At 52.7% G+C, this 20,348-nt stretch overlaps 1 protein-coding gene across 4 annotated transcripts; it reads right to left on the bottom strand.

Annotated features, from left to right (window-relative positions):
• Positions 1–1,492: 1,492 nt before the first annotated feature.
• On the bottom strand, positions 1,493–17,269 carry Impdh1 (inosine monophosphate dehydrogenase 1). 4 transcript variants are annotated; one of them, XM_090333257.1, is made up of 15 exons: positions 17,041–17,269; positions 13,120–13,218; positions 11,112–11,160; positions 9,169–9,270; positions 8,984–9,058; positions 8,571–8,777; positions 8,340–8,427; positions 6,908–7,107; positions 5,993–6,083; positions 5,696–5,791; positions 4,354–4,497; positions 4,110–4,254; positions 3,656–3,799; positions 3,394–3,477; positions 1,493–2,239 (listed from the first exon to the last, which is right to left on the bottom strand). In XM_090333257.1, exons 1-15 carry the CDS (start codon positions 17,208–17,210, stop codon positions 2,218–2,220), a joined length of 1,716 nt encoding a protein of 571 aa, XP_090189383.1. In that variant the 5' UTR covers positions 17,211–17,269; the 3' UTR covers positions 1,493–2,217. The 4 variants fall into 4 exon arrangements, with proteins under 4 accessions (XP_090189383.1, XP_090189382.1, XP_090189381.1 ...); XM_090333256.1 differs by having other exon boundaries at positions 13,120–13,221; XM_090333255.1 differs by lacking the exon at positions 17,041–17,269 and adding an exon at positions 2,864–2,880 and having other exon boundaries at positions 13,120–13,300.
• Between the last annotated feature and the right edge of the window lie 3,079 nt (positions 17,270–20,348).

Consider the following 20,348-nt stretch of genomic DNA (forward strand, 5'->3'; position numbering starts at 1 on the left):
GTGTTAAGGACACCTCCGGTGCTCAGCCAATTGAAGGGTTTTGTTGTTGTTGTTGCTGCTGTTTTGGGTTTTTTTTTCAGGAACATATGCTTTGGATTTCTTCTACAATGGGATTCTCAAACTTTGGTAACTATCAGAATCTGGAAGCTGGTGTGTGTTCCACTCTAGTGAGCCTGGGCTTCTGGGGTCCTTAATGGTTCTCTGAAATACACTAGCCATGCCAGAACTTCCTCTAGAAGGGCAAAATTAGTGCTAACACATCTTAAGTGGCTGAACTTACAAGATGACCCATTCTGCTGGCCAGAATGTTGACCAGTGAGATCTATTCAGAGGCAAACTCTTCCTTTGAGCCACACCCCCCTGGATTCAGGATGAGCTGGCGTGCACCTCTCGAAGCTCAATCACTGGTCATACTGCTCCCCTGTAGGATTTTTGCAAACTGATGTGCAATGAGACACATGGTGTTGTTTTAGTTTATCCCCTCATCTTTCACCATTCCCTGAGACCTGAGTATCTGCATCCCCAGCAGATAGGGCTTTTGGGGTCACCAACCACAGGGCACAAAGCCTCCAGGGATTCAAGGACCCCATTCTCTTTGCCACAGTCTTGGAGCAGCTATGAGCCCAACCCAACATCTTACTACCCAACTCATGCTCTTTGCCTTCCTGAAAAGCCCACAAAGCCAAAAGTCACAGTGAATTGTGATCTATACACATGCCCCACAGATATGTGCCCTGTGCCCAAAAGGCATCCACGAACAGAAGCCTGGGAAAGACCAGTGACTGGCCAAAGAGGGACAGCACAGACCTTCCCTGGTAGTCATGGGAGCATTTTCAAATATTCACAATCCAACCATACTCCACCACCACCACCCTTGGCTCACTCTGCCACCAGATCATTTCAGGCCATCTTGCCTGTTGAGACCATGTCTGCGTCTCAGGTTGACAGCTCTTCAACCACTCACCCAGCTACAACACCCCGCACAGGAACACGATATGCATGTCCCACCACCCCTCGATTCTAGGCGGTTCTCAGCTGCCTGTGGAGTGGTCTGAATGTGTATTCGTGGACAGAAGGTAGGTGCAGGTTCTGAGCTACACATGACGACGGGGCGCTCATCTTCGCTGCCCCCACCTGCCGGTGCACCTCTGCTGCTGAGGCCCCAGGTGCTGGGTCTGTGGACAGGGCCACTGCCGTGCTGTTACCTCCTCCTGTGTCCACTGCAATGTGGAGTTACAAGTCTACAGTGCATACTTTCTGGAAAACACCAGGAAGTGCACAGTGGTGATCCCCACAACAACCCCAGCTTCAGGAGGTGCCACCAGGGAAACAGCTGGCAAGATCTTCAAGGTTGCACACCTGTACTAATACCCAATCAAGTACCACAACCCCTCCTCACCTTCCTGGAGGATGGGTTCACTGACAGGGCTCCAGTGTACTCCTCTCCCCCTCTTCCCCTGCACTGGCAAGGGACAGAGACACCACAGAGGCCTTGAGACCTGCTTGATTTATTCCGATTAGTTAATAGACAATGACGCAACTGTGGCCCCAAAGTGTGCAAAGTTAAAGCCTTCAACTGCAGTGGAGAGGAGGGGGCAGGAAGGGTACACCTGGGGGCCGTGACAAGTTAGGAATGACGGGCAGGTGGCTATTATCAGGGTGGCCCCCTTCCCAGGCTCAGGGATGGGGGAGTGGCTTGAGGATCAGGGCCCAAGATAGCCTTGGGCCAGGGGAAGGGGGCAGAGACCTCCCCCTGGCCTAGGTCAGGAACCCAGAGTGCCACATGGCTGAGAGGGCAGCAGCCCAGGAGGCAGGGCCAGGAGAGCACCATTTCCTGGGGGACGGGGGCAGAGAGGGAGATGCCCTACAGGAGAAGCCAGGGGGCCACCTGCCCCAAGTTAGGAGATGGGCTGGAGCAGGCTGCAGCAAGAGAGACCTGAGGCAGGCACAGGGCCTGAGAGTCCAGGCTAGCTGGGCTCAGGGGGCTGAGGAAGAGGGAACCCAGGGGCCCCCAGGTAGCCTGGCCCAGGGAACATCCTGACTCTGTGATGGGGTGTCCAGGGAGTGGCTATGGCCCCTTCAAAGACATCCCCTCTGGAAAGGAGCTAGAGAACCCGTAGTGCAAATCCATGGACCACTCAGTTATGGAGGGAGGCTGTGCCAGAAGGGGTGTCCCGGGATGCGCCCCCTCCACTGCCTCGGCCTCCACCGCTGTCCTCAGTACAGCCGCTTCTCGTAACTGCGGGCACAAGGCAAGAGAGAACCGAGTGTGTGTGAACCCCGTACTCTTCCCAGCATCCTGCTGCCCAAAGACCCCCATATCTGGAAGACAATGAGGAGTTGCAGAGCCTGCCTCTCAGCCATGAGGGTAAGAAGAGGCAGACAGTGGCTGCAGGCCTCTGACTTCCTTGGGCTCCATGAAAAATCATGCCAGGCCCAGAGACAGCCAAACCCCTTTTGGCCACTACCACATCTAGACTGTCCTCAATGCCTGGGGTGCAAGGACAGCTCGGGAAGTCATCCTCACAAGCAGACTTCAGACAGAAGCTCCACTGCTGCAACCCTATCTCCAGTCTGCCCTACATGCATGGTGGGTCCAGGCTCCTCACTCACTATGCCAGTCTAAGATGGAGTCCACAGCAACTTCCATCTCTACACACTCAAAAGAGGATTTATGTTTCATCTGCCTGAGGGGCCATAGCTGGCCACTTCTGCCAAGGTGCTGGAGACAGGGGTAGGAAGGAACCATAATACCCATAATACCCCAGCACCACCCCCAGCCCATGGCTTCTTTCCAGCCCAGGTCCCACCCTGAAGGCCCCTGCTCTATTCTACACCTGGCCCGGGCAGCGCAGTTACTTACACGGCAGAAAGGTATAGCTATGGGAGGGGGGCAGAAAGAGACACAGGTTAGATGCCCTCCTATGCCTAGGGAGATGGGCCCTCTCGATCAGGGCGGGCTGCATGCCTACAACTACTGCTGCCAACCACCCATGGTTGCCCCAACGCTGGCCCTGGCATCTGTCTCTCTGCCCTTCTCCTACTAGAGGGTTCACACCCCATCTTCTACATGCTAGCCTGGGGCTACCACCACCAAGAGCCTAGCAGCACCAGCCTCCAGCCACCAGCCACCAAGCATTCTGAGCAAGCAAAGGCTGGGAGCCCCAGTGGAGTCGATCACACCTCCCATACCCTGCTTGGACTGCTGCCCAAGGCAGGACAATGGTCAGCCTGCACAAGGGCTGCCCCACAGTGGGCCGGCTGATGGGATCGTCCTGAAGCAGCATCCATCCCTAGTTCCTGGGGCTCCTGGAATCTCATCCTGGGTCTGTGAACCTGCCGAGCTGTCCAACCCAGCCCCAGTCAGTGGGAGCGAGGAGGCCTGCAACTTACGAGTGCAGGCCGTGCACGCCACCCTCAATCTGGGCCGACATGGTCCGCTTTTCGAACTTGAGTTCTCCTGAGTACATCATGGACCTGCAGGTGGGTGGGAGTGGAGGGGCAGGTCAGGGAGTACTGAGCAGGAAACAGACAAGACACAGAGACAGACAGACAGACAGACAGACAGACAGACAGACAGACAGACAGAAGAACAAAAAGAGGGAAAGCTTCCCAGGGGTCCCCAATGCTGTCCCCTGAAACCACCCATGCTCACCGAAGGACGGACAGGCTCTGGGCCCCGATGTCCTGGCAGCCATGTTGAATCCCCGCTATGAGGTAGGGCACAAACTTCTGAATGGAGCCTTTGTCTTGGATGGAGCCAGAGACACCCTGTGCAATCTTCACCTTATCCCCCTCGCTGTGTGGAGGATGCAGAACCTGAGCCCAGTAGCCTGAAGCTCAAAGGACCCCACTCCACCCCCCAGGGGACAGGCAGGGGAGATACTACATGGAAAGGTCCCAAGACCAGCCATGGGTGTGACTACAGCAGAGACAGCCTGGCCTCCAGGTGGGGTGGTCCAGACTCCGGTCCTGTATCTGCTATGTATACCTGTACCTCAGTTTCTAGAACTGGGACATAGGGTCTAGTATCATGATCTGGGGAGGTAGGGACCCCAGGGTTAGGGCCTGACCTGCTGGGGCTGGGGCCCGATCCCTAGGGCAGGCACCTGAAGTATCGCTTCTGGCTGCTGCTGCTCTTCTCCATGGCGTCCAGCGAGCCCATGCCCCGGTACTTCTTAAGCCTCACCCCATCCGAGAAGAAGTACTCACCGGGAGCCTCTGTGGTGGCAGCCAGCAGGGACCCCATCATCACTGTGGGAGTTAAGGGGTCAGTGTCTCATGGCTCACACTCCCCCTACCATCCTATTGGCTCCCAGGCCCGACCGTCCAATCCCAATATCCTCCCCTCACCTGTGGAGGCTCCAAGGGCCAGGGCTTTGACCACATGTCCCACGGTCTGGATGCCACCATCAGCTATGACTGGCACACCAAAGCGCCGGGCGTACTCAGCCACTTTGTAGACAGCAGTGCCTTGGGGCCGGCCACAGGCCATCACTGGGGAAGGGTGGGGTACAAAGGACAGAAACAAGTTAACATTAGCTCAGACCCAGACATGGGACAAGGTCAGCCCCTTCTCCTGTGCTTACTCACACTCTGGAGGCAGGGACAGGATTGGATAGTGTTCTGAGACCTAGGAAAGGTGCTAGGAAGTAACACTGAGTGCGGTCACTCCAGGGCCCTCCCCCCACACTAACACGACAGGGGATTCAGATGGGGGAAATCCCACCTGAACACGCTGCTACACTCTGACCTTTGGAGCACAGCACCTCCAGAGCGTGGTCCCCATCAGTACAAGCTCCCTTGTGAAACTTCTATTTGCAAAAGGTGTGACTGCAGTTAGTTACTTATGGCCTCCATTCAGATACAAGTCTGCAACACTTAAATTGTCTAAGACCCTTAAGTATTAGGAAAAGTGGGAATTCAAAGGAACCAGCAGTGTGCTAGGGACAGGGGCAAAGCTAGACAAAATAGTAGCCTTCTCTCTACTATAAGTTAAGTCTCAGAACAGTGCTTGGCACACAGTAGCTGCTAAATTAATATTCATGACATGAGAGAGCACCTGTTTCATCATTAGGGTCAGCTAAGATGAAGGGTAGAAACTTAAAAGGTGGAAGTCCAGAGGGGGAGATGTTGGGGACAGGGAAGGACAAATAGGCATCAGAGAAATGATTCTCACAAGAGGGGCTGCAACCAAGCCTCTAGAGAGGGACCCTCTCCCCACACAGGGGTCATTGGGCAAGACTCTCCTCTCTGCCTTCCATGTTTGTCTCAGCAACCTACCCTGAAAGAAGGCCTCCCTCTACTCTGATATCACCACGTGCTAATGTGGATCGATCATTTCTCCATATGCTCTGGGACATGTTGTCTTCACGTCTTAGGCATCTGTCATGTCACTGATCCAACCTAAGCCTTTATCCAGTGACTCCCCAGCCATGGGCCTCTGGGCTCAGTGGACTTGAGCACAGTCCTTGAGAAGCAGCCTGGTACACTTCCACTCACAAGCCCTCACCTGTTTACGGCTGCCTCACCCACATCTGTGGGTCAGACAGGGCAGAACTGTGCCTATGTCACTCTGAGTCCCCCATCCTAGGAAGGACCCAGGAGGTCTAGCCCTCACTAGGCATCTGTAGAACAAGAACAAGGTGCCTGGATGGCTCTAAATGGCAGTCACTCTGCCCCTTGTCACACGCACCTTCCTGGGTGATGCAGATGGAGCCGCAGCCCATGCCCACACGCAGCCCGTCCACACCAGCGTCAATCAGGTTCTTAGCCTGGGCTGCTGTCACCACTAGGACATTGGGTATGAAAACAGGAACGGTTGAGAATGGGATGTTCCCAGCCTGCCCAGAAGCTTCCTGGGATCTCAGTCTAGTCCCTGAAACCCAAGATGGCCATAATCCCATCCTGCCCTTTGCCCCCTCCCCATCCAGGGGCAATGCCACTACCTAGAGGTGCTGAAGGACAGCGGAAGGGAGGGACCTGCACTCACCATTCCCTCCAATCACCTGAAGGTGGGGGTACTTCTGCTTAATGTAGTGCACCATGGCAATCTGATACACTGAGTTCCCTTGGGAGGAGTCCTGTGAGCAGGGAACAGAAAAGCTTAGACTGGATGGCTGAGAGAGGGGGACCCTGAGTGCATGAATCCCCCAATGGACAAGAACCCTCTTCCTGAAAGTCATTTGACAAGTCCAAGCTCATTCTCAAAGGGCCTGCTTTCCCAGGTCAACCACACACTAAGGTATGATCTTGAAAGTCCTTTCCTGCTACTCCCTGCCCATGTCCATCCTCTCAGCAAGGAAATGGTACTCTGCTCCTAAGAGCTCACTAGCCAAGTGGGCCTCTCCGCTTCTACCACAAGGAATGGAAGTTGTACTTTAAGGTGCCATTGCAAAGATTAGATGAATGTGCATATATTTAGACCTTAGCCTAGTGCCTGGCAAGTGGGGTAGGAGACTCTCAGTGAATGTGACCTATAATTATTAGGGTCTATTTATACACAAAGAAAACTCTCATGGGGCCGCAAGTATGGCCTAGTGGTAGAGTGCCTGCCTAGCATGCACAAAGTCCTGGGTTTGATTCCTCCATACCACATACACAGAAAAAGCCAGAAGTGGTGCTGTGGCTCAAGTGGTAGAGAACTAGCCTTGAGAAAGCCCAAGGACAGTGCCGAGGCCCTGAGTTCAAGCCTCAAGACTTGCAAGAAGGAAGGAAGGAAGGAAGGAAGGAAGGAAGGAAGGAAAGGGAAGGAAGGAAAAGTCATGTCTCAGGGGCTCCCACAGCTTCAGAACTCTATAAGATAGGGAGCATGCAGACCAATAAGGGAGGCCTCAAGTTACCTGAGAGGAGAACACGGGGCCTCATAAGCCCAGACTTTCCCTCTGAGGAACCGCCGCCTCCTTACCAGCACAATGGCATCGGCGCCTGCCTGGGTGAGCAAGTCTAGACGGTATTTGTCATCCTCACGGGTGCCGACTGCTGCCCCACACAGCAGCTGCTTGTGGGAGTCCTTGGAGGCCAGAGGGTAGTCTCGGTTCTTCTTCAGGTCTGTGCGTGCAATGATGGCCACCAACTCGTCACGATCATTGACAATAGGTAGTTTCCCTGGCCAGGAAGGAAGAGGGGAGAGCAAAAAACAGACTTTGGGATGAATGGGGAGATTGGAGGTTTAGAGGTGAAAACAAACACAACACTTCACTGAAGTACCTAAGCCAACCACTAGGTGACAGGACCCAACCAAGGAATGTTCCTAAGGACCAGGATGACGCTCTTCCCAAGGAACAAGAAGCAAAGTAATCCTCCAGACTAGCAAGTTCCAGGAGCACTTCCTAGCCTACTGCCTGGTGGGAGGGGTGGCCCCTGAGCACAAGCAGCTTTTCACCTGCTGGACTAGAGGTTACCCTAGTTGAAAAGCAAGGCACAAACATGAGGCTGCCTGCAGTGGGGTCATATGTTCTACCCAATACATGTTTTTACCCAAGAAACTCTCTAATATAGGTCAAGACAGTAATAGCCCCAAGAGATTTAGTGAACGTAAGATAAACAGCTTCAATATCAAATAAACTGGGCCGGGAGTTTGGCTTAGTGCTTGCATAGCACATACGAAGACCTGAGTTCAATTCCTTGGTACCACATACATAGAAAGGTCAGAAGTGGTGCTGTGGCTCAAATGGTAGAGCACTAGCCTTGAGGAAAAAGCCCAAGGACAGTGCTCAGGCCCTGAGTTCTGTCCCAGGGACTACCAAAAAAAAAAAAAAATCAAATAAACTTAACTGAAGGACTTTCCAGAACCTTTAGTAAGCCAATGGTGTTTTGAGTTTTTGTTTGTTTGTTTTTTTTCTTAATTTATTGACAAGTTCAGGCTATATTGCCCAGGCTTGCCTCAAACTCACCAGCCTCAGATTCCAGAGTGCTGGGATAACAGGTATGTACCACCTACCTGCTTCCATGCAACAAAGCTTTGTGCAAGATGGAGGATACAGAACGCTGGAGATCAAACCCAGCACATTGCTTATATTAAGTTCTGCCACTGCGTTGTATCCTATAGACTTTTAAGATCTTTCCCAGACTTTTAAGATGGCCAGGTCCTTTTCTAAGGGGCTGGAGACAAGCTCCTCCCAGGACTAGTTTCATACTATATTGGAAAAGATACTAAATTAGGGATAGGTTTCCCTAAGCCAGACTCAGGTCATCAGGAATCATGTTCCAGCCTGCACGGTGTCATTCAAGCTTCCCCAAGGCCCACTGTGTGTCTTGGGAAGAATTGTGATGCTGTGAAGGGAGAGAGGGACCTAGGCTGGGGTAAGGGTGTCACTTCTCTGTCTGCTCCCTGGTACCTTTCTTGCTGCGCTGCAGGATCTCATTTGCCTCTTTCAACGTCACACCTGCCGGAGCCACCACCAGGTCCATCCGTGGCGTCATCACCTGTGGGGCCAGGAACATTTGCCTGCAGGTTGGCAGGTGAGAGAGAAAGAGCCAGACCTCCCACTGGTCCACGGTCACAGTCATCTGCCTGGGTCAAGGGACTTTTCCACACCACAGCCTTGGTTTCCCTGCCCTGCAGGTACCTCACTAAGAAGGGTGGTGTGGTCCTTCTCCGCAAGGAAGTCGATGTCTCTCGAGGTGACAATGCCCACCAATTTGCTGCCCATGGTGCCTGTGGCAGTGATGGGGATGCCGGAGAAGCCGTGTCTTATCTTGGCCTCCAGGACATCGCCCACGGTGTGTGAGGGGCTCAGTACCACTGGGTCTGTGATGAAACCCTGCTCAAACTTCTGTGGGCAAAAGGGGAAGCAAAGGCTAGAAGAACCTCCTGGGTGCTGGGTAGCGTGGCCATGGGGAGAGACAGGGAGCCTTTAATGGGGTGAAGGGCTGCTGGGAAAATGAGGGATAAGCCTTGTACTCCAAAGGACGCAGCTGCCAAGAGGAGAAGTTGGGGTGTGCCAAGTGGCATCTTTCTGGGCATGGTCCCAGTACTTGCCTTGACCTTGCGCACTTCATTAGCCTGGAACTCTGGGGTGCAGTTGTGATGAATAAAACCAATTCCTCCCATGAGCTGGAATAGCAGGAAAGTGTGGTCAGAGCCAGGGGCTAGCCCTCCCCAGCCCCACCCCTTGGCACTCTGCTTAGTATGCCCCCTCCCAGGCCCAGCAGGTGTGGACTCACAGCCATGGCAATGGCCATGTCGGCTTCCGTCACAGTGTCCATGGGAGAGGAGACCAGCGGCGTCTTCAGTGTGATCTTCCGGGTCAGGGCTGATGTCAGGTCCTGAGGACAAAAGAAAAGTCCAATTGTCATATCAGCAGTGGACAGTGGACAATCACATCTCAGCATTTACTAATACCCTCTACCGGGACAGAACCTGGGGTCTTGGCAGTGAGCCAGGCAGAGAACCAATGTTTCACTTAGAAAGAAAGAAGGCAGGTGTGAGCCATACAGGCAAAATGTTATCCGTCAAGATCTAGGCTACACAGACACATGCTGAAGCCAAGTGCATCTGTGCAGTGAGTGGGCTTGGGGTTATGAAGGCTGAGGCAGGAAAAGAAACAGGAAAGGATCTATAGCCATCTAGGAAAGTGGTGACTAAAGATCTAGAACTCAAAACAAGAGTGAAGATGGCAAATACAGGTTGAGTTCTCTAATCAGAAAACACTAAATTCAAAATGCTCCACAGTCCAAAACTTTCTGAGTTCTGACTTGATGCCATAAGTAAAAATGTCACATGTGATCTCATGTGACAGGTCACAATCAAATGCAGGTATACAAAATATTATGTAAAAATTATCTTCAGGCTATCTTTGTATAGTGTATAGAAAACAAATGAATTACTGGGTGGAACTTGAGTCCATCACTGAGATACCTCAGTATACGTAGGCAAATTTTTTTAAAACCCTAAAATCCAAAACACTTTTGGTTCTGACCATTCTGAATAAGACAAGCCTGTCTACATTTGGGAGTTTTCTGCCTAGGAATGGTATAGACATCAAAGATCCCTCTGATATTCAGGTCGCCAGCTGCCAATCTTAACCCCAAAACCTGCCCCCAACTGTTTTTTATCTTTTTGTCTTTTTGAGGCAGGTACTCACAGGAGCTGATGCTTTTGCCTGTTGGCTGGCTCTCTACCAACTGTGCCACACCTCCAATCCCTCTCCCTAAAAATCTGTCTGGGTCAGCTCTGCACACAGGTTAAACATGAGCTTTCCCAATACATAAATGTGGGCATGTCCAGGCCCTCTGGCCTTTCATGAGAGTCAAACCAGAATAAATAGAAATAATAACAGCAACAGAAACATTTTTTTAATGTGCATGAGTTCATCAACAAATCATCAAACTTCTTCTTTTCTTTTTTTTCGATTGGTCATGAGACTTGAACTCTTGGCCTGGGTGCTGTCCCTGAGCTCTTCAGCTCAAGGCTAGTGCTCTACCACTTGAGCCACAGGGCCACTTCTGGTTTTTCTGGTAGACTTTCCTGCCCAGGCTGGCTTTGAATCACGAGCCTCAGATCTCAGCCTCCTGAGTAGCTAGGATTCCAGGTGTGAACCACCAGCGCCCGGCTTGAAACTTCTTGAACTGTCATCACTGTCCCTGCTGACTTCATATACTAATTGTTCATTGATTTGGCTCATTGCTGAGCCCCCTGTGGAAAGCAAGACACGTTTCCTCATTTGTTCCAAAAAATCCTAGTCCTTCAAACCCTCCTGCCAGTTCTTACCCACTGTGAAGTCAATAGACAATTGCTAAACACTGTATTCAAAGAGTATTCATAATTTTTACAGTTTCCATTATGTTCTTGCTCAGCATTTCAAACATCCAATCATTACAGTCTATACCAAGACAGCCACAACCAAGCCCTGTCCTCCCAGGGCCTTTCCCAAACTGCCCCCTCCCCACTAGCTCCAGCAGTAACAGAGCATCCTTGCAGAAGCAAGGCCCTCACACAGGGTGGGTCAGAATTACTCCCCTAGCTACCTCTGCTCCATCAAGCATAATCATATGCCCCCAACAAATTTCCAAGAGAAGTCTCTCCTCTGTCGTATACCTGAGCAAGAAGCCAGCCTGCTCCACAGTGTACCCAGCCCCCTCCCTGTGTCAAAGGCAAAGATACTTACCACCTCATCAGCAATGAAGTCTATGAATCCCGGGAGGATCAGGAAGTCACTACGAAGACAGAAAGTATTACTGGTGGGCAGGACTTTGCCACCCCATGGGCAGTGACACAAAACTTGGGAAAAGGCCAAAGAAGCAGAGGGTAGGATCTTCTGGTGCCCGCTGTCCCATGTGAAAGCCCTCTTTGTGCCCCTTATTAATGTCCTACTAGCCCCAAGTACTACAATCAAAGATAGCAGAAGGTCTGAGGCCCTGGGTGCTTCCAAAGCAACTGGCCCAAAATATCCATCTTCAGGAATCAGAGTTTATCAAGTGACACAAGACGTCCCCACATGGCCACACACACAACAGATAAACTGCCTGTCCTTGAAAATGTCTTAATCTTGTCAGGAATGACCATTAAGTCAACCCAGAATACACAGAAACCAGATGGCACAACTCAGTAGTGCAACAAGGTACAAACCTGTCCCAGCCCTGAACACACTGCCATACCCCAGCTCTCACAGGGCAGGGGCTGCTGAGTCACACCAAGTTCAAAGCAAGGTAGTGGGACCCCAGGCGTCTGAGCGCTGGGCATGTTCTGACAAAGCAGGCACTGGGACAGAAGCAAAAGACATAGCTAGGATGAGAAAAGAGGAGAGAAGGCCTCACAGCCAGCGTGCCAGCTGTCAACACAATGCTGCCGTGGTCACAGCAAAGCCCAGCAGGGGCAACGCCTCAGCCCAGTGGCCTCACAGGTCCAACCTGACAGAAGTCACAGCAGGCCTCACTCAGAAAACACTCTGAACCTGAGAAGATGAAGCAGAAGGCACTGCCCCACCCCCACCCCCCAGGCAGGAAGGAAAAGCCACAAGGTATGGATGGCAGTAGGCCTAGAGAAACTTCTGGGAGTTCTTCCTAGGACAAGCCAGTGAAGACTATCAAAGATATCCCCTCCCTCTCAGCACCAAAGGCTGCCAAAGCAGCCATGAATCTCACTCCCCACCTCAGGCTCTTCTGTATAGGGTCAGAGCCTCCCTGAAGAGGCCAGAGAAGAAATGCTGGGGTCTGAGACCCCCACACTTTCTAGATATTACAGACAACCCCCCCCCCGCCCGTTTATGGGAAGACAGAGGGGAATGAATCCTCCCCAGAAGTGACAGGTAGGAACCTTGGTGTTTAAGGAAACTGCGTGTGACCCTGGGTAAAAATGGCAGGAGCTAGGCCAAGGGTGTTGTTGGATCACCAGTATCCCCATTCTGCCCCAGTCCTGGGTTCTGATGCTCTTTCCTGGCAGGGACACAGTCCTGCAGCCAGGAGATAAGTGCCAGGCCTGCAGCTGGCAGGACAACTGGCTTAGGGCCCATGAAAAATGGCAAACTAAGCGATAGGTACAGGTCGGTGGGTGAATCAACATCCTCCTCCCAAATCTTAGGTGGAGTGGGAGTGGTAGTCACACAAAATTCCCTGGGGGAGAAGGGTTACTAGTGCCAACCGTGGTCAGGCAGGTCACAAGTGGAAGGAGGGCTAAACAGTGGCAAAAGGAACCATCCCACTTGCCCTCCTCCCCGGAGAGGGTACTCAAGCAAGTGCCAGGACTGGGCCCTTAGGGACGCCCCTGCTCTTGCTGTGAGGCGGAAAGGAAGGGGTCATCCTGACGCAATGATGGTTAAAGTCTCTGCAGCACTCCCACAGCTGCCTCCCGTCCCCCCCTCCCAAGGTCCCTCCAGGTGGCCAGGGTTGGCCCCTGGGAGGAGGGAGGGGGCAGCTGCCTCCCGATCTGGCCAGGAACGGGTCAAGACACCCAGGGCCGCGACGTCGCTGTGCCACGTCCGTCTGCTCCGGGCGCGGGCCTCCTTCCTTCTCTTGCCCAGCCCCCCACCAGCCCCAAGTCACTCTTATTGGGCCAGGGCGCGCGGGCGTCAGCGCCGGGCAGCGGTGCACGTGTGGAGCGGGGCGGGGGTGGGGGGTGGTTGGGGACCGCGGGTGGGCGCAGCGCGCACCCAGGTGCAGCCGAGCCCCGGGGCTTACTTGTAGGTGAGGCCGTCGGCGTTGGCGAAGAGCTGCTGCGCGGTGAGCCCATCCTCCGGCACGTAGCCGGTGCCGCCGCTGATCAGGTAGTCCGCCATGCTGCTGGGAGACGCGGCGACCCGACATAAACACCCGCGCGGGCCGCCCCGCTGCCACCGACTCGTTCGGCGACCACGCTGCGGCCAGGCCGGGGGCGGGGGCTGCGGCGGCGGCGGGAGGCCCGGGGCGCCGCCCTCTCCTCCCGCCCCTCCCTTCGTGGCCGCTGCCTCCGCCCCGCGCCGCACAAAGGCCCTGCCCGGCGGCTGCTGCGCGCACGCCCCACCGCCCGCACTGGCACAGCTACCCGGCCAGCCCCGGCGGGGGAGGGGGCCGGGGTCGGGGGCGGAGTGCAGAGACCTGGACACGCCCCCTTAGCCACGCCCCCGCGAGCTCCGCAGGGCCCCTGCATCTGCCGGGGTTCGCCCTCCATCCTGGGCTCCCCCACCTCCTGTCAGCCTGAAGCTCCGGTTGCTAACCGCAGGGGAACCACTAACGCACTTTTTACCTTTCCAGGCTACAAATCCCCCCCACTCTGACCAAGGCCGGGAGCCCTGAGATACTGGCCTGGGCCCAGAGCTCCCTACCACACAGGAGACGGAAGTTGAACCACTACTCTTCCCTCACCCCCATATCAGGGTGTGAGGCGGTTTAAACAATGCCATGCCTTAACCTTTTTTTTGGGGGGGGGGGAGTTTGGAGCCCTGGGTAATCTCGAAAGCTTTTTTCATAAATGATCACTTTTACCCCATCATCTATAAATTTCCAATTAGTAGGTGTCCCTTCCCTTTTTTAAAAAATACTAACACCTATAGTTCAGTAATCACTCCTGGACCCAAGTGTGGCTGGTGACTCCATCTCATCTAGGAAAAGGTGCGGGAAAACAGAGGATTGGCCCCCAGAGAGGAAAATTGGCTGTGCTTTGGGAAGAGCAAGACTTAGCTTAGACAAACCTAACTTAGACAAGTAAATATGTGTACAAATCAGCACAGAGGATGGGGAACTCTTGAAAACGTCCCAGAGCAGTGCCCAGCAAGATGCGAATTCCCCCACCACACACACACACACACACACACACACACACACACACACACACACACACCAGGACAGTGAGATTAGGAAGCAAATCCCCTGGTCTGTGGGGAGATGCTTTCCCTCTAGTGATACTGCCTAATGCTCCTCCTATTGCCCTCCTATATTTCCCACAGCTAACTTCTGGTAGGGCAAGATGAGTCAAGCAGACACAACCTTCTTCCTGACATAGGGGCTGTGTAGGACTTGAGCTCCCTCCTTCCTCCCGAGCAATGGGAGGTTGAGTTTGTTTACCTCCCAGCAATGTGGTGACTGCCAGGCCCAAGGGAGTTTTGGCTTCCAAGCCACAAGGCTCCCTGGGATGCCCAGCCTCCCCCATGATGCCCCCGGGACCCTGCCACAAAAACACACTGTTCCATCCCTGTTCAGACAGGAAAAGAGATCTGCCACAGAGCTCAGGACGTTACAGGGGACTCACAGATACCATCTCTCAACTGGGGGAGGGGGAGAAATGACACCGCAGACACTACCCCCACCCCAAGCTTTCAAGCTTTCTTCTTCATTCAAGGAGAGTCCAAAATGAGGGAGCTCTTTGAAGGCCCTCCATGCATCAGAAAGAAGGGCGGGGACTCTTGGGGCTCCCAGCTTAGTGGGCATTGGTACTAGCTCCCAGGGTAGCAAACTCTCCAGTACTCAGAGGCTCACACCAGAAGAGGGCCAAATAGAAGGTACATCCTGAGGAGGACCAGCACTAGAATCTCTTACTGGCCACCTAGGCCACAACAGTGAGGCCAGCCAGAGAAAGCACATGGCCAATCTGAGCTGGCCTTTCTGATTATAGAACATGCCAATCACAGGCTGAGAGCATGAGCCACTCCTCTGGGCTCTGTGAGTCTCTAAGGGATCTGCTTTGGACCACTGACCATACAGCATATATCAAGAATGGGTACTATTTGGGATTCAGCTAGGACTGGGACCCAGGAGAGCAGCGGGGTTCTGCCATCTCAGGTGTCCTTAATAAGACATTTAGCCTAGCCTATAAGGAGAGTTGTAAGGAGAATGGACTTCCCAGTATCTATAGACCACAGAGCTTCATGTCTCCTCCCATTCTACCTGTGTCCAAGCTCAGCCACTCTAAGCTGCTCAGCCCTGGGTGAGGCTGTCCTTTTCCAGAGACTTAATCCCCTCCCCTGGCTTCCCTCCTCCCTCTTCCTGAGCTTCCCCAGCTGCTTCCTCCACAGGGAGGAGACACCCAGGCAACCTTCTCAGCCTCAGGAAGGGTGGCTGATCCCCCGAGACTCTCCACTAGCAGCTTCAAGGGAAGGGGGCAGGTCTAAGCCTGTGTCCTGGGGAGAATAGGGGAATGGTGGCCCAGCAGGGCACTGAGGTCCAGGCAGGGAGCCCAGAGGTCTCTGTCTACTCTGGAGCTATAGGAAGAAACAAGCTTTCAAAACGTATTTAGAGGAGAAAAGGCAATCCCATTCACTTCGTTGAGCTAGGACAGGGGGCATAGCTCGCCCAATTTCTAGCCAGAGAACTACTTGTAACACTGGACTCAAGCCCAAGACTTCTCATGGCCTTTTCCCATGGCTCCAGGTTGGTAAAGGCAGATAGAGGTCTAACCAGGTTTTGAATCTACCCATACCCAGCTAGGTCTCAGGTTTTACACAAGCTCAAGTGAGCCTAAGGGTGGGGTTGGGGGGTACTGAGTTGGCACTCTCATTTGATAGTAGTACATCTGGAGAAGGGATTCTCCCCAGTGACCCCAGCCTAAGTTCTGAAATGACACTTTTTTTTTTTTTTGGCAATACCTGCTCTAACCAAAGTACAGCTTCCACCAAGCATGCAGGAACTGAGTGTTCTAGCCTGAACTGTCCCCTACAGGGGCTCCTCCCTGTCTCCTTGTGTCCCAACAGCTGAAAGAATAGGGCTAGCATAAGCCAGAGTCAACTCTAAAGAGGCAGCCTGGGGGGGGGGGCGTCAGAGCTCTTTAAACCCTTAAAAGTTCTTATATAAGCAGCCAGCCCCATGGGGCAGTGATACTGGGCTAATTCCCCCCCCCCCCACACACACACACAGACCACCCCCTCTCCCCTCCACAACCCAGCTGCCAGGTCACCTCCCCAAGCTGCTGAGCACCAGCAGATGGGATAGAGAAAGAAGTCCAAATCCTCTGGACCGGAAGGACAGTGGGATTGCATTTCAAGCAGCGATAAAATCCAGAGATTAGCCGCTGCGTCCTTTGCAGCCAGTTCCCATGGGGCCCAGTTCACTAGCCCCACTCTTTCTCCAGGGATCTTCATCGCCTTCCAGACCCTAGCAAGGAGGGTTAGGAGTTTTCTGAGGAGGGGAACTGTGTGGAGGGAACCTCGGGGCGCGGTGAGGAGCGTCGGGAGTGTTTTCACCTGGCCTTGGGGAAACAAGCGCCCCAAGCCGACACACACCTACCAGCCAACCACTGAATGCTGCTCTAGGCGGAAACAGCCGAGGAGGACGCAAAGTTGGACAAGCACTGTGTGTACCCCAGGAGTTAGAGCCACTTGGACCAAGTGTCATCGAGTGTGGTGCAGTCGAGGTCCGATCCAGGGATATGACTGTAGGGAGCGTTTGTATGACCTGCTCCCCTCCCCTGCTCTCCCCAGTAACTCAGCACCCAACCACCCTTCGCCCCGTGCCCGCTAACATTCTCCCAGCCGCAGCCTGTGTGCAGGGCTGCAGAAGGGCGTTTCGGAAAGTTCGAGATGGAGGTGGTGGAGAAAAAGGGTGTGTGGGGCCCGTCCGTGCCCTCCCCCGCAGCGCCCTCCACGGCCGCCCGCCCCGGATGCGCCCCGCGCGCTCTGCCCTGGGCGTCACCTCTCGGGCTCGTAGCCGGCCTGCAGCAGGCGGGCGCTGTACCGCTGCGCCGCGGTCTCGTGTCCCGGGTGTTGCCGGGCTCCGGGCTCCGGAATAGCGGCGGCTCCGCCTCCCTGCAGTGGCGGCGGGAGCAGCGCCGACTCCAGTGACAGAACGCACGGCCCCTCCATGCGGAGGCCGCGGCTCGGCGCGGCGGGAGCCTCTCCGCCTGGAGGCTCCCGGGCCGGGGCTGTGAGAGGAGCGCACTAGGCTGGTCCCCGGAGTGGGCGGGGCCGAGGGCGTGGTCGAGTCGCGGGGCGGGGCCTTGTGCCAAGGGGCGGGGCTAGAGTGGCGTGGGGGGGGGAGGGGAGAGTCGCCGGGCCCCGCCCTTGGCACGGAGCCCTGCGCGAGCCCCTCCGAGCTGCTGCTATTCGGAATGAGCTCCTACTGTGTCTCTTACCCCCGGTCAGGGAGGGTAGATTGGGGAAGTGGAAGTGGGTGAGTGTTTTCCAAGGGTGGAACTGGAAAGGACCCCGCCCTACCCTGCCACGCGGACCTCCCAGTCTCTCCAGAGAGAGAGAGAAGAGCAAGCTTAGAGGCTGAAGTTCTCAACGCGTCGCATAGCGTTCTTTGGTCTCTTTCGGACCTTCTGAGCTAGATCGAGAGCTGAAGACACTGTCTCCCTTTTCCTCGCGAACAGATTCCAACTTAGATGGGAGGGAAAGACTTTCCGCTAGTGGCCCGAGGGAGACCGACAAGCGACACCTGCAGTAGCCCATGGCACACGAGTGTTCTCTTGGCTACAAAGCATCCCTCTTCCGTTTGTCATTGTTACCATATACCGTAAGCGAGCTGCCCATGATTACAAAGTTTACAAATCCCGGCCCTCGGGCAATTTATTTAAGGAAACAATAGAGAATAAACAGCGTACAGTTCTTACCCTGTATACTTTTACAAAGGCATCTGATAATCTAGGGGAACAAATGGCACACACCCAATGATTGGGAGCTACTAAGATGCATTTCAAGAAAGCACAATTATAAATTAGGCTTTTTTTTTCACGAGGGAAATTGAAACAATGGTTAGATCTTGAATTATATTCCTGTAGGCAACTTTTCCTATACACATACACAGCTACCCCCCCCCACCATTCAGCATGAAAACACTTTCTCTGAATCCCTGCCAACTGTGAAATCTTGTCTCCATGAATGCCATTCTAGACAAGATTTTATATGCTTAGACTGTTCCCATGACTCTACAGATTTCTCAGAGAAACAAATGTTAACTGGACTAAATTGTACACAATGATAGTCATTTTTTTTCTGGTCCTAACTGATGAACTGATTGTTCTGTACATGAAAAGAGGGAACACAGGTTCCTGTGAACAGGACAGGTAGTAAGTATATCAAGGAAGATAAGGATAGATCATGCCCTTCAGCGAGCTGGATATAGGTCCAAATCTGGGCCTCTTACTGTCTAAGCACTTGTCACAAATTGATTCTATCTGACCCAACAAGGGGTTGATTTGTGAGGAGTGAGACAACATATATGAATTTCCTGGTTGCAGAGTAGGTTCTAAATAAACCCAAGCAATAATTATTGCAAACAAAGTAAGCTTTAGTTACATTATTCTGTCCACAATTAAACACAACATACTACTTCCATCATATATTTACTCAAGCATGCATTGGGCACCTTTCATGCAATGCCAGATGTTCTGGGAAAGAAACAGAACCACTCCTAGAAGTAAACAGAATATAATAAACAAGTGAGTGAATGGCACATGCACAACAAATGAACAGGAGCTGTGACTGAGATAGGCACACATTGCAGAGTGGCTCTGTTTTATTTCCAGACCTTGTTGGCAATAAATGAGATTTGCTAGCAAACGATTTATTAAAACAATCAAATCGGATGGGATAGCTCAAGGGCTTCAGCATTCCCTGGACAAGATTTTATTTTACCAACAATAATGTTCGCAATACTGGTTCTCTGTGGGATATTTGGCTGGCTATTTGGAGACATTTCTGAAGGTCATGACCAACATGTGTCACTAGCATCTAATAGACAGAGGGCAGAGATGCTGAAAAGTATCTGACAGTTCACAGAATGGCCTTTATTTTTTATTTTATTTTTTTGCCAGTCCTAGGGCTTGAACTCAGGGTCTGGGCATTGTCCTTGAGCTTTCTCAAGGCTAGCACTCTAGTACTTGAGTCACAGAACCATTTTTGGCTTTCTCTGTGTATGTGGTACCAAGGAATTGAACCCAGGGCTTCATGCATGCTAGACAGGCACTCTACCACTAGGCCACACTGCCGGCCCCCAGGATAGCCTTTTAAAACAAAGAATTGTAGGCCTCAATGTCAATAGGACTGAGGTTGAGAAAATAAAATGGCCTGGAAGAACTATTGGAAGAAACAAGAACTAAAACTACATGACTTAATATTCCTAATGGCATCTGGACAATGGATTTTTGTGTGTATGTGTCTATGAAAAAGCTACAGTATCCTCACAGACCCCTGGTCTCCTTATATGAGAAATGAAAGCATCGAATGAGATGACAATGACAAGTTCTTCTCAGTTTAAAATAAAAGCACACACATCAATACATTTACTAAATTAGTATGTAGTTAACATGGGCCACATTGAATCAAGTCAGTCCAGACATGAGTTTGAATGATGCTCTCACCTTCTAGACTTCTGGAGCCAGATGCTGAATGCATTGCTGGAATTCCTTGCTCTTGTTTCTATGAGCAAGGCAGAAAAGTGTGAAGAGGAGCTAGCGAGATCTTTGAAGTAACCACAGCATAAGGGAGCAGAAAAGGCAAGGGTAGCTAGCATAATGGGAGAGAATCTAAAGGCAGGTAGAAGAACAACAGCGAGTTGAATATTTATGTTAGACAGGAGAAGGGGACATTTGCATACCTGTCCCATTACTTATACCTATGGCTTAAATTAGGGAACAGCTGGGGATGTACCTTAGAGATAGAGCACTTGCATGAGGTCCTGGTTTGGTAGCTGGCACAAGAAAGAGAGTGAAAGGAAGGAGAGGGGAGGGGAGAGGAGAGGAGGGAAGAAGAGGGAAGGGAAGGGAAGGAAAGGGAAGGGAAAAGGGAAGGGAAGGGAAGGGAAGGGAAAAGGGAAGGGAAGGGAAGGGAAGGGAAGGGAAGGGAAGGAAAGGAAAGGAAAGGAAAGGAAAGGAAAGGAAAGGAAAGGAAAGGAAAGGAAAGGAAAGGAAAGGAGAATTGAAAAGATATAAGGAAGGGGAAGGGGAAGGAGGAACCAGGAGGGGAAAGGGGAGAGAGAAGGGAAAGAGGAAGGGAAAGAAA

Source organism: Megascapheus bottae, chromosome 5 (assembly GCF_031878675.1).
Source record: "Megascapheus bottae isolate mThoBot1 chromosome 5, mThoBot2.hap1, whole genome shotgun sequence".
Classification (NCBI taxonomy): Eukaryota; Metazoa; Chordata; class Mammalia; order Rodentia; family Geomyidae; genus Megascapheus; species Megascapheus bottae.